This window comes from Drosophila subpulchrella, chromosome 2R, assembly GCF_014743375.2.
Source record: "Drosophila subpulchrella strain 33 F10 #4 breed RU33 chromosome 2R, RU_Dsub_v1.1 Primary Assembly, whole genome shotgun sequence".
In the NCBI taxonomy this organism is placed as follows: Eukaryota; Metazoa; Arthropoda; class Insecta; order Diptera; family Drosophilidae; genus Drosophila; species Drosophila subpulchrella.
This window is the reverse complement of record NC_050611.1, coordinates 12,283,805-12,296,637: the sequence shown is the minus strand read 5'-3', so window position 1 is coordinate 12,296,637 and position 12,833 is coordinate 12,283,805. Positions and strand designations below refer to the sequence as shown.

Below are 12,833 nucleotides of genomic sequence, written 5' to 3'. Positions count from 1 at the left end.
GGCAACACAGTTGGGTTCTGAGTGATAGAAGTGCTGAAGGGACTAACGTGACCACCAGGAAGGAGAATTGGGTCTCGTCTACAAGGTTGAAATACTATATAATTTGTTTAGATTTATTTTAAGTTCTTGCCATTCAGTAGAAGTCTTTTAAATCTATTTCAGTAACATCAATATCACAACTACTAATACTTAATAGCTACAAAAACTAAGTTATTATTTATTTGGGAGAATCATTAAGGTTTAGTTAAAATTGGCTTTGAATGTTCCGAACACATTTTTGGTAATAATCCAATGTTATACGTTACTTATTTTACCCAAATCTTATTTTTTGTAAGTCTAAAATATCAATCATCCGTCTGTTTTTACGTAATCCCCCACAAAAGTCCACAAATAATGTCAGCACTCATTAAAAAATTATCCTTTGACATGAGTAAACCTTTTTTTTTGGGCCTGGTCTTGACCACCAAATGATTGTGGCTCTAATTAAAAGTGTCCTCAAGCGTCTGATTAATTGTGCCGTTAGCGCCGGAATGAGATCACCGAAAGATGGAAATCTGTGGAGACACATGGACCTCGGACTTAGGACCGATGATGTGTTTTTTTTTTTGGGATCTGGGGCTTGGGCAGCTGTCAGGACATCAAAGTGACAATTTGAGTGACTTTTTCCGAGAACGGCTAATTTAAAATGCGCTGAAACAAAAGGACACTTAGGCTGGCGGCAGGACAATGGATGACATGCTGACAGGTCTCTCCTTTTCCACCTACCCAACTCCCCAGCAGGGCATATATTTTTATAATTTATCTATTATGCATGAGGGCGCTGGCGAAACCCTTTGGCTGTCAGCACACACAGACACAATTACACACTCATATCAAGGACGACGAGTGACACATGAGGTCCTGCCGCTGCTGACCAACTGCAAATCTCGAAATCTCGTCGAAAAGTTTGGGCTGACTTTGCATTAGCCGCGCATTAAAAATGCACAGGAAAAGGATCGGCCAGCAGCAAGGTTGGGCGACACAATTTACCTGTGCCGACACCCTTTCACCCACCGCCCAACCACCCAACCACCCAGAAACCCAACAATCCTACCCACTTGTCGTGCCCTGTCACAAAACTGTCACTCAAATGTAATTAACACCGGAGACGGAGGACTAAAGTGGCTCAATGTCAAGTGGGAATGGGAACATTCGGCCGAAACTTGATTTTTCACCGGCCAAACGGAAAATGGGGAAAATGTTTTAGGCAACAATACCAAAAAAATAACATCTAAGGGCAATTAGAATTTAAAATGGAAAATTCAAATCCAAATACCCTCTTTGCAATTAGGAAAATTGTTGTTGAACGGAAAAACTTTCTTCGTGTTCTGTCATTAAATATGTAAGAAGCGAAAATTAACTTTAATTGCAATTTGATCTTGGGTACGCTATTGATAAATTCGTTTTGCGGGTTTTTTCCCTCTTTTGACTTGCGACAAAGTTTCGTTTGAGGGAGGTCAAAGGTTAAATCTTTTTGCTTTCGGTTATTAGGTTAATTGGAAGTATTTGTAATTGAACACCGCAGTAATGGGACAGTGATGTTTGAAAATGGGTTAAGCAATTGGTTAAAACAATTATTATGTTTGGGGATTGACAGTTGGTTTATAAGGCCTATAAAAAAGGGTACGGAGAAGAGCAATCCAGTTAATGTTATTAGTTGCTTGAGGTTATGTAAAATGCAAAGATATTATCACTCTTGTAAAAGTTAAACGGCACCAATTCAATAATTCATCTAAAGTTCGGAGATATACACAATGTATTTCAAACTGTTTTGAAAGTTCTTTCCAAAGTCTGAACCTCGGGATAGACATTTTTTCGTATTTCCGTTAATTTAAATTCAATTTAATATGTTATGTCCTGTATAAGAATTTTAAAAAGTTCTCCTGTCTTAAGGATTTTTTATTCAACATATTTTTACACAGCTAAGACAAATAAAACCTAATCTAATCTATTAAAAAACTTAGCATATTATTAAATTTTATTTTAAAATGTTAATGTCCCATTGAAACCCATACTATTCAGATCTGCATTCACATATTTCGACTCTTTCCCAACCTCAAACCAAAGACTCAAACGACAAACCTGACGACGTCAGCAGCAACAAAACGAGTCAATTAGCAAATCGAGAGGTAACTGTTAAAAACCAAGAAACCCGAATCGACAGCTCCATCGATAGCCATCTCTTTCTACATGTACATTATATGTACTGCCTTCGTTGTTGTTGGTGTTGTTCTTGTGCAAAAGCGGTAACAGCAACGCATGCGCAGCGCAGAGAGCGCTGTGATTGGCCAACAGAATCAGCCACCAATGACATTGCTACAAAAAGAAAACTTAAATAAAACACACGAAGACAGGTGGGAAATAGGAGAAACAAGAGTGGGACTGGGGCTAAAATAGTGAAAAGTGATTTTTTAATTGCTTTAATAGTTTTACGGCAACTGACGGGGGAGTTGGGCTAAAAAGAGAGGAAAGACAGGTGAAAAGTGCGGTGTTTAACTGAAGATACACTTAAAAAAAAGTTAGAACCCTTATAACTTTATATTCCCTATAGGAAATATTTAAATAGTTATATTTTGTTTCATCAAAAAACATTTTTAAGTGAATGTCCTTTAAAAATCATGTTTTTTAATTAGTTGGAACAAGATATAGTACTTGATTGTAGAGTCCAAACATTTTTTCCAAGTGAACCTCTGTTGCTGACAGTTAGCACAAAGCCGTGCTTTTATTTGCTGCATTTTCCTGCCGCTTTTCCTGCCAACGCTGTCACTCCCGCCGCTGCATGCATAATTAATTTGGCTTTTAGTGACTGCATTGTGGAGTCCTCGTCCTGGCCAACCGATGTCCTGCCATATCCTCCGGCATCACAATGGTTTTTCGCAACAATTTGCTTGCCACATTGACGGGTACGCGCTAATGGCTTAAACGTGTTTTTGCCTTTTGGCTTTCTTTTTTCTCATATCGTTTTTGGCGTCAATTTAACCTTTTTTCTTTTTTCGCTTGTCTTTCGTTGTGTTTATTTGCGGTCATGTTCATACGTTCACATGAGGAGCGAGGGGCAATTGACACTTACACAAAGTGTTGAGGGCTATACCCTTGATTTATATGGAAATGTGTATAAGTTACCACAATTTGTTCTAGTCAAAATATTTGAAAAGATAAATTTAGAAAACTTCATTTGGCTTGAATTGATATTCTAATGATATTTGTGTGAAGCTTATTATTGAAATAATGTTAGTACTTATGTTTTCCTTCAATTAAAGTTGTTTTGAAAAAAAAATTAAACCCGTTTATTTATAATCCTGTAAATTAAGCCAGATTATCTAAAATTCTGCAAATTAAATTGCATTTAAATAAGTTGTTCAGTCCCCACTGTAATTTTCGAATTGAATCTCCCTGTTATCTTGGAAAATGATTAATTTACTGTTATTCAAAAGTATTAATTTTGTAAAGTTCCCAACATAAATATCTTAAGCCTTTTTTATTAAATTTTTGTATATATAATGAACAATACCAACAAGAAAACATACGATAAAACTTAAGAAAGCCGAGATACTTGATAATCTTTCAACCAATATCAGTTTCCATAAGATCAAGATCTAGTTGGATCCTGAACAAGAATATATAAGTTACATGGGGCTACCTTACACTTTACATATTTTTCAGTAAATACAATACACCCTTTTAACAAGCATAAAAATCATCAAATTTGTACCGAATTCTAAGCCTTTTTAGCATGTTAACTTTCAATTACCCAAAAGCATATTTAAGCCAAGAGATTAGGGCAACTTTTCAATTTCCATAGCATCTAATTAACCCAAAAATTTAACTCCTCCGTCAAAGTCAATCCCGGTATAAAAAACAAGGGGAAAACGAGCAAAATGTAGTGAAATATCACATCATCACCTGACGTTTTGGGTAAATTACATTTTTATGTGCACATAAATAAAGTATAAAAGGCATTTGTCATCCCGCTCCCTCTCGCAGCCGCTCTGCTTTAACCCATTAGGGGACCCTCTGGCTGCGTTAACACATTGGATCCCATGCTCCGCCTTTTGCCAGCCCCTGTGTATTGGTGTGTATGTGTTTCTATATAACTAACACCAAGGCATCAACGATAATTTCGCCCTCTCTCTTTGGCTCACTCTGTGTGGCGCCATCTCGCTCTCGCCCACGAACGCAACTTCTTCGGCTTTTACTTCGGGATATCAGTGTGTGGTGCTTATATACACACGAAGCTTTCTCACTCTCGCCCGTGTGTGTGTGTGTTAGTGGGGGTGGGGTGGGGGCGCCATTTAAATTACGTTCGCTGTGTGTTTCGCTTCTCATTTGTTGGTTGAGAATCCCAAAAGGCACGCACACACACACACGTACACACCGACAAAGGCGAAAAAACCAGTTCGCCTAGTTGTCGCCCTCTCCTTCCTTCTCCTTCCTCACTCTCTCTTCTGGGCTCTTTGGCTCTCGGCCTTTGGCTCTGCGGCTCTGATTTTAGTCATATTTTGGTGCTCGCGGCAATTGGACGTCCTTCGCCTCGCGCCTCGCGTTTAAGAAAAACACACAGCCCACCAATAACAGATAATATAATGATCCTTTGGTGCAGCAAGGGTCTAAACTAAAAGTGTTTAATATCTAAGAAAGTGCAGCTCAAGTGCCTAATCAGATCGAATTTAGTTGATTTAATTCAAACAAATTACCTAAAAGGAAGAAAGACAGTACTATGCCATGATATGATGGCCCTAAAGATGTTATATCGCGGTCCCAGTTCGCGTTTGGAGAATTTAATTGAAAAGATCCAGGCCACCAAGGAGATAACCAATAACGGTAATTTTATAAGGATTTCTGAGGAGAACTTCTGGTTTAATGGTCATTAATCGGTTGATAAGTGATCTTTTATAAAAATATTCTACCTTATTTTGACGGTCTGCAATCCACTTTCTCTTACTTCGTTTGTGATTTTTTAAATACGTGTAAGGGGAACTTTAGAAACCCAAGGGATTAAATTGTATTCCTATTCCAACCCTTTCCACTAAAAGTGCATATGCCGACGGTATATCAACATTCGTATTGGTGTTAAGATATACAGTATGGAGAACACTTATTTTTAAAATACTAAAGTTGGTATTACAAAATCTTTATCTTCCTCTTGCCCTCTTACATTTTGATTTTGTACCTTATTTTTATTCATCTGCAAAAAGAGTCGGAACTTTAAGGCCATAAATCGAAAAGTAATATTTTTCAAATAATTTGCATCCCAACTTGATTTGTAAATCCTAGACACTCTCCATCCATCTTCTCAAATCAGTTCAACCTCTTTGACACACATCTTATCTACAACCAACATTTCAATCAAATCCGAATGGGTTCAAATCTCTTACAACTTTCCTTAACCCCAAAGATCAAGACGAATGTGTGAATCAAGTGGCTGTTGCATCAGCTTGATGTTTCCCAATTAGAGTGGAACTTAGACCAGATCACAGTTCAACCGATCGGGGGGTAAAACAAAGAATGACAAGCCGCGATCCCCCGACCCAGAGCATTATCCATTATCCAAAGAGATACAGACGCGAAGATCACGCGCAATTGGGCTTAATTAAAAGTTGTCGAAAACGGAAAGTGAACATCGGCACTTGGCGCGTGGTGATAGAAGCCAGAATCAAGGGGGAATCAAGTGACCCTCATGGATGCTGGGGTCTGTAATTAAAACCCCAGCAAGAACAAAGCGCAATTAGTTTGCATGAGACTCGCTTACAGTTTTTTTCTGCCCAGTTTCCAGCCGACTGGAATGGGGTGTCGTCTGGTCAACACCAAATGTAGCCCAGCTAATTGAATTAATTCCGTGTACAGCATTTGATAGCCGACGTTGATTTCCTGTCCCGGTCCCCAAAGCGCCGCTAATCAGGATGCAGCCGCCCACTCGATTAAACGGAATCTACTCTCATAAAAAAAGCCATCTTCCCATGATAGAAATAACATTATTTCAAATATTGTTTTCCGGTTTAGTTCTCAGAACGTCTTAGACTCTCAACTAATTATTCTTAAACCGAATGTAGTAAGAAAATGCGTATCTTCTATCTCGATACTCATTATGTTGTCATTATTATTCTATTTCAGATATGTACAGTACCCACACATCGTCCAGTTATTCGCCTAGCATTTCTGACGGCACTATGACTCCGAATTCACACCACTTGCCTGGAGCTTTAGCGGCCGCTGGTCAGGATGATCATCCAGCTGAGGGCAAGGTCAATGGTGGTCCTGAAGGCGGGGATTTGCCAAAGCCGAAACGCCTGCCTCACTTCCATCACCACCATCACTACCATCATCAACAGGCGCTGAAGATAGCCAACAAGCTGCGCAAAATCAATAAGGAAGCCAAAATGGGAGCTAACGGAGGTGCGGGCTCCACTGGAGCAGTCTCCAAGTTTGATAAGTTGACAGGGGAGGGGATTAAAAGTCGCGGCGACGGCTCCTATCAGTGCCAGTTCTGCGAAAAGACATTTCCGCGACTCGGCTACTTGAAGCATCACGTACAGGTGAGTCTCCATAAGGAAAAGGGTTCAAAGTTTATGGGGAACTCCAGCTTATGTCTGAAGGGTGGGTGGTTCTACCACAAGTGGGTGGCAGGAGAAGTTCTTAATTACCATCCTGACAGCTTTGTAAGACGCTTATTCTATTTTTGGGGCTGGGTGTTTTGCCTTGATTGACATTTGGCCTCTTAGGTGACAGACTTCGAAATGCTTAGGACACCTTTAGGCACTCAGGGCGTCAAGGCTGAACTTTAATTGACAATCTGCGGTGGTTCCATTGATTTTCTTCTAACGAAAGGAATCTAAAATGGGGTTTCTATTTGTTAATTGAAAACGAAAGTGGTAAAGGTCTCAGATCTAAAGGGTAATGAAATAATTCATGTCAAGTGTAACTTTAAATCCAAAAATATAGTGCTTTTAATATCTAGAGCATCTCAGACCTAACATTCTTAAAAATCAAAATAAGGATCATGTGCATTACTCAAAACTTTTAAACTCATATCATTTACCTAACACTCCTTCGGCTATCTTAAGCAAAACATCAACGACCGAAGGCTCCAGGTCTTTGTGGACACCGCACTTCACCCACAGGCCCCCCGAATCTCCCCCTGGCCATAGTTCTAATTCGGCTTAAACGCTTTTTGAACTGCCAACACCGCCCATGACATCAGCAACTTGTTAACCCAATTGCAACTGCTGTTTAGGACTACCGACCAGCGATCTTTATCCGCTACCAGGGTCTAACATGTAGCGCTCCGGCTTTGATCCTAGCGCCTGGATGAGCTGGTACGGTTCGGAATTCGGTCTTTGAGCTTATGGGATGTTGATGGCGATGATGATTGGAGCGACAGTTTAAAAACCCATAACCAACACGAGAAGTTTTCGCTCTCTGGATGCGACTAACCCGGCTAACTCATCATATATTGTGCAATTTTAAGGCAGTCCAAACTGGGGGGCTGCATACAAATGGGCTAATTTTTTTTGCCGCTCTCAAAGTTCAAAGCCGACTGCCGCCAAAAGAACCCAAAAAGCAAACCGGTTGCGGGTGTACTTTAAGACCCAACCTCACTCACAGCACCTGCCCCTTTCCAGCCCCAACCTGCGGGGAAAAAAAGTGAGCGGCGTCGCGCATTTAGATGAATTTTGTCCACAAGCCACGAGTCGCAAGTGAAACACCTACTCGTCTGGGCCTCTGAGTCTAAGTCGAGTCAGTCGGTATGCAGATTCAGATTCAGATTGACGCATCTATAAATTCAAGCCAGGAGTCGTCGTCATCGTTGTCATCGCAACTCTTAACTGGGGTAGACAGGGGACAGTTGACGCTGCCTTGTCTGGGGCTCTTCTAAGAATTTCAAATAGCCTAGTGGGCCTCTGGCTAATTGCTCAGATTATCTTTATGCTAATGGGATTTTCCGAATTTGTGTATTTTCATTTCAGAGCCACGCCGAACACCTGCCTTTCAAATGCGAATACTGCTCAAAGCTTTTCAAGCACAAGCGTTCCCGAGATCGTCATAAGAAATTGCATACCAACGAGCGAAACTACAAGTGTCCGCATTGCGAGGCAGCTTTTTCCAGGAGGTAAGTTAGGGAGTCTTCCAAAGAATATATAAGAACTTTCAACTAAACCAAAAAATATCTATTTTGTTTATTTATCCTTTAGTGACCACTTAAAGATCCACATGAAAACCCATGACATCCAGAAGCCCTTCCAGTGCAGCATGTGCAACAGAGGGTATAATACGGCCGCTGCTCTAACCTCGCACATGCAAAAGCACAAGAAGAATGCCGCCATCCTGGCAGCTGGAGGTAATCCCAATGCCCTGAACTATAGTCCACGATCGACGGGATCTGCCTCGGCATCGGTTTCCAGTAATGGTAGCCTGCAGAAGAGGAGATATGCCCTGGCTCTGGCCTCAGATAGCAGTCCCAGCCGATTGGACTTCCCCAAGAGATCGAGAAGTGGTCATGTGGGTGGTGGCGCCACCACCACGGCCACGCCCACTCCTCTGCTGAGATGCAGTTACTGTCCCAAGGTCACAGAGTTCAGTAGTCTGGAGCAGCTAAATGCCCATCTCCAAAGTGTCCACGAACAGCAACAACAACAACAGCCGGCTGTGAAGACTCCAGCTCAAGAGGGCGAAGGGTTCCAGCTGAGCTGTGAGTATTGCACTATGAAGTTTGGCAATATCGCCGGACTCTTCCAGCACATGAGGGGCACGCACATGGATCGATTGAGCAGCCCGAATTCCTATTATGAGCACTTCAATCGCCTGGCCACAGCTGGCACTTTCAGTCCACGACTGGCCATGGATTTACCTAAGATTAAGCCGGATTTGGGAAGTCCGGAGAGGGAATCGCGACCTGCGGAGGAGGATCTGCCCACAGATTTGAGCAGCAACAAGAGGAGACCACTGACACCGAGTCCCCAAACCCAACAGACTCAGCTGGCACCACCTGCGGCTCCACCGGGAGTCTTCTTTTGCAATCAGTGCAATGCTGGTCTGCCGGATTTCGAGAGCTTCAGAAATCATCTGAAGAGTCACATCGCCGAGGGCATGCAGTTGGTTTGTCCACACTGCGGATTGAGTTTGCCGGAGCAATCGGAGTTCGAACGTCATGTGGTGGGACACTTTCTCATCACCGGTTCGGAGTTCAACTGCAATTCGAGCTGCGGAAAGAGCTTTGCCAAGTCGGAGGATTTGCAACAACATCTGCTTTCGGAGCACGTCCTAACCCTGCTGAAGTGCTCCTTGTGCTCGGAGCTCTGCGAAAGCCGAATGGCCATGCAGCTGCACTTGGCCTGTGCCCACAGTCAGGAGACGAAGCTCCTCCGCTGCAGCGCCTGCTTGGAGCTCTTCCGATCCGATGCCGAGTTCCATGTGCATGTAAAGACGCGTCATCAGTTGGGCGGACATCCCACGTTGGGCGCCACTTCTAATGCGCCCACTAATCCGCTGCAGTGCATGTTCTGTCGAGCAGTCTGCTCCTCCGAGCTGGAGATGCACTTCCATCTGGCCGCACATGCACGTCAGTTCAGGTGTCCCTCCTGCCCGGAGACCTTCCATGTGGAGTTCCTGTTGGATCGCCATATGCAAAGTCAGCATGGAGGAGTCAAGGACAAGGAGTCGAACTCCCCCAATATGGGCAGTCTCTATGTGAATGCCTTGCTACCTCCGCTGGCGGCAGCGGCGGCTGCAGCAGCAGCCACCAATAATAACAGCAGCATCATTGACTACAATGTGGCATTCAAGGGTTTGTTTGGAGGGGGAGCAAGTGGAGCAGGATCAGGTGGAGGAGGAGGAGGAGCGTCTGGAGGTGCACCGCCTTCGAGCAACAAATTCTACAGCCCTCTGCAGGTGGACACCAATGCTCTGAAGGCCCAAACCTCTCCCCATCCGGCTCTAATGTACGGTCTTAGTCAGCGCTATCTGATGGAGATGTATGCCGCCAAGTCCACATCGCCTGCGGGAAATGAGGGAGTTGGAAACCCGCAGCCAACGGCTCCTCAGGCCACCGCACCACCACCACCGCCACCCAGTTCTGCGACTGCCACTTTCAGTTGCGGAATGTGCGAGCGGCAGGATTTGCGCAGCGAGGCGGAACTCCACTCCCACCGCAAGTTGGCCCACAATCTGAAGACGGGAGTGAGCCTGCGGTGTGCCTACTGTGCTGGTAACTTCAAATCCCGAGCTGAACTCGAGCAGCACATGAAGAGCTGTCACAATTCGACGGGCAAACACAAGTGCTTGATATGCGACGAGGTGTTTCCCTCACCGGCCATCCTGGCCGAACACAAGCTCCAGCACTCGAAGGTGGGGCAGTCGGGCAAGTGCTCCCACTGCGGCCAGCCGCTGGAGGATGTGGCCGCCTTCAGGGCTCATCTTTCGGAGCATGGAAGCGATGGTGCCTCCCTGCCACTGGCCTGCATCTGCTGTCGCCAGACGTTGCACTCGGAATTCGAGCTAAGTCTGCATGCCAAATTCCACACAAAGTCCTCGACGAGCGGTGGAAGTCTCCAGGATCCAGTGTGTGCCCTGTGCTTGGAGCCACTACCCGATGCCAGCGAAGGACCAGCCAAACTCTGCGACAAGTGCTGTCGTAAACACAATCTGAATGGCAAACGTGGCAAACACACTGAGGCTCCAGCTTCTCTACAACCGCCAGTTTCATCCTTCGTGGAGAACCGCTGTAATCTGTGCAAGATGATCCTGCCACATGCCCAGAAACTGCAGGAACACCTGGTGGAACACACTTTCGCGGGCACCGAACAACGTGGCTTCAATTGCTACATTTGCTCGGCTGTTTTCACCGCACCCGGAGGACTACTCAACCACATGGGCGAACATGGCGCCCATTCGCGACCCTACGATTGCAGTCTCTGTCCGGAGAAGTTCTACTTCCGGGCCGAGTTGGAGCACCATCAGAGGGGTCATGAGCTGAGGCCACAGGCACGTCCTCCCGTGCCCAAAGTAGAGGTTCCCACCAACCGGAACAGTTCACCCAGCCAGAGTCCAGTGAGAAGTCCCACGATTGTCAAGCAAGAATTATACGAAACTGATACTGTCGAGTCCGCCGGAGCTGAGGATGAGCCGGAGAATCCTCCCGATGAGGAGGAGTACATTGAAGTGGAGCAAATGCCGCATGAGACACGTCCAAGTGAGATTGGGTCGCAGCTGGAAAGGTCCACCAGTAGCGCCTAAGAAATATTAGCAAAATTCAAGAACAGTCGGAAATCTCTTCCACCCTTAACAAGATGTAAACCAGTAATTCAGCAGAGTCTGAGAGATAAGAAAAAATACTTAGAGTTCAGCCTAGTATTTAAAAGACTGTTTCCAAACTTGCTTTTAAAACAATGCCCCAGAATTCTGACTTTCAGTATATTTATTTTTATAAACATTTTGGAAAACTCTCCAAAAATTACTAGATCTTGCCACTTATACACAAATGAAGCAAATGGAACAGTTTAGTATTAACCATATACGTATAATTACATAAACGATAAATCTAACTTTGCATAAATCCTTAAATTAAGTAAACGTCAAAACATAATCAATATTACACATACGCCTAGTGTACTCGTAGAAACTCTTGACAAAATAAAAATAAAGCATTTGTGTGTGATAGTTTTTCAAAGATTCGACTCTGCTATTTATCCTCAATTATGATTTATCTATTATAGATTTGTATGTTATAGGGCCTTGCCTTTGATTCAGTATTTATATTGTATTACACGATCCAACAATAACTAACCATGTAACTATAAACGATTATACAATTATATATGTGAATGTACGTCTTATATAAGCACCAAAACATTTTTAATGTGTAGCATATAAAAACCGAAAAGAAAGAAAACAGAAAAATATTTAGTAAATAAAACAAACACAAGTTGAAACCAAAACTGGAGATATTTTATGACTTTACTTAGAAGTTTCGGTTTCGGGGGAAAAGGGGAGAAAATCTGATAAGAAGTGTGTCTTTTATTCTCCGTTTTTATGGAAGCTGACGAACATGCGCGAGGTCGCCTCCTCGAGGGCTCCTCCAAGTCCAAATTTTATGGCGAATATTTCGTTTCTGGTTTATTTCGGCAAGCGCGACACGTAGCGGCCATAAAAAAGGTGCCCGTAACCCCTTGAGTTTCGCCAGAGACAAACCAACGACAAATTGGCATCTCGGTTGGGTGATCTCTATCTGCAAGACCGGTGGCAATTACCAGCATATGACGCTTCTGTTTCCCGGAACGCTCCATCAAAACGGGTTGGGGATCGTAGGTCTAATCTTGCAACAGCCAACAGGCAGCACCTCCTGCTTCTGGGAAGCAATTGCAAATAAGTCGCATTTAATAAATTGCAGCGGGGAAAAAAGGCACCGACCGATGCCAGCCGCTATATATCTCTGCACCTGCTGCCCTCCTCGTCGGCAATCATCACAAATCAATAAAAATGTTTATCATCAGGCTAAAACAATTGGCCCAAGCTCCTCAAGTGGGGCTAAAAGGCTAAAAAGCACCGGCAGTTGTTAATTAGCGCCATGCCGCAAATGCCAAAACGTCCGAAGGAAAACAGCAACTACACAACGGCCAGCAGCAGCAGCAGCGGCAGAAAAACTTGGCAATCGGAATTGCCGGCCACAATCGAAAGCCACGAGAGGAGACTGAGACTTCATTGATCGTTTTGGCCGCACATGCACTCCATTATGATCCACGTACTCGCAGCGAAACGTATCCATACGCATCTACCAGACCGCCAGGCGCGTCATCCGCTGG

General features: G+C 43.9%; 1 protein-coding gene across 1 annotated transcript; it reads left to right on the top strand.

The window, feature by feature from the left end:
- Positions 1-4,763: 4,763 nt before the first annotated feature.
- On the top strand, positions 4,764-11,799 carry LOC119550485 (zinc finger protein 423 homolog). Its single transcript, XM_037859174.1, has 4 exons — positions 4,764-4,860; positions 6,151-6,572; positions 8,004-8,146; positions 8,229-11,799. The coding sequence occupies exons 1-4, from the start codon at positions 4,767-4,769 to the stop codon at positions 11,266-11,268; spliced, it is 3,699 nt and encodes a 1,232-aa protein (XP_037715102.1). The 5' UTR covers positions 4,764-4,766; the 3' UTR covers positions 11,269-11,799.
- Positions 11,800-12,833: the final 1,034 nt, after the last annotated feature.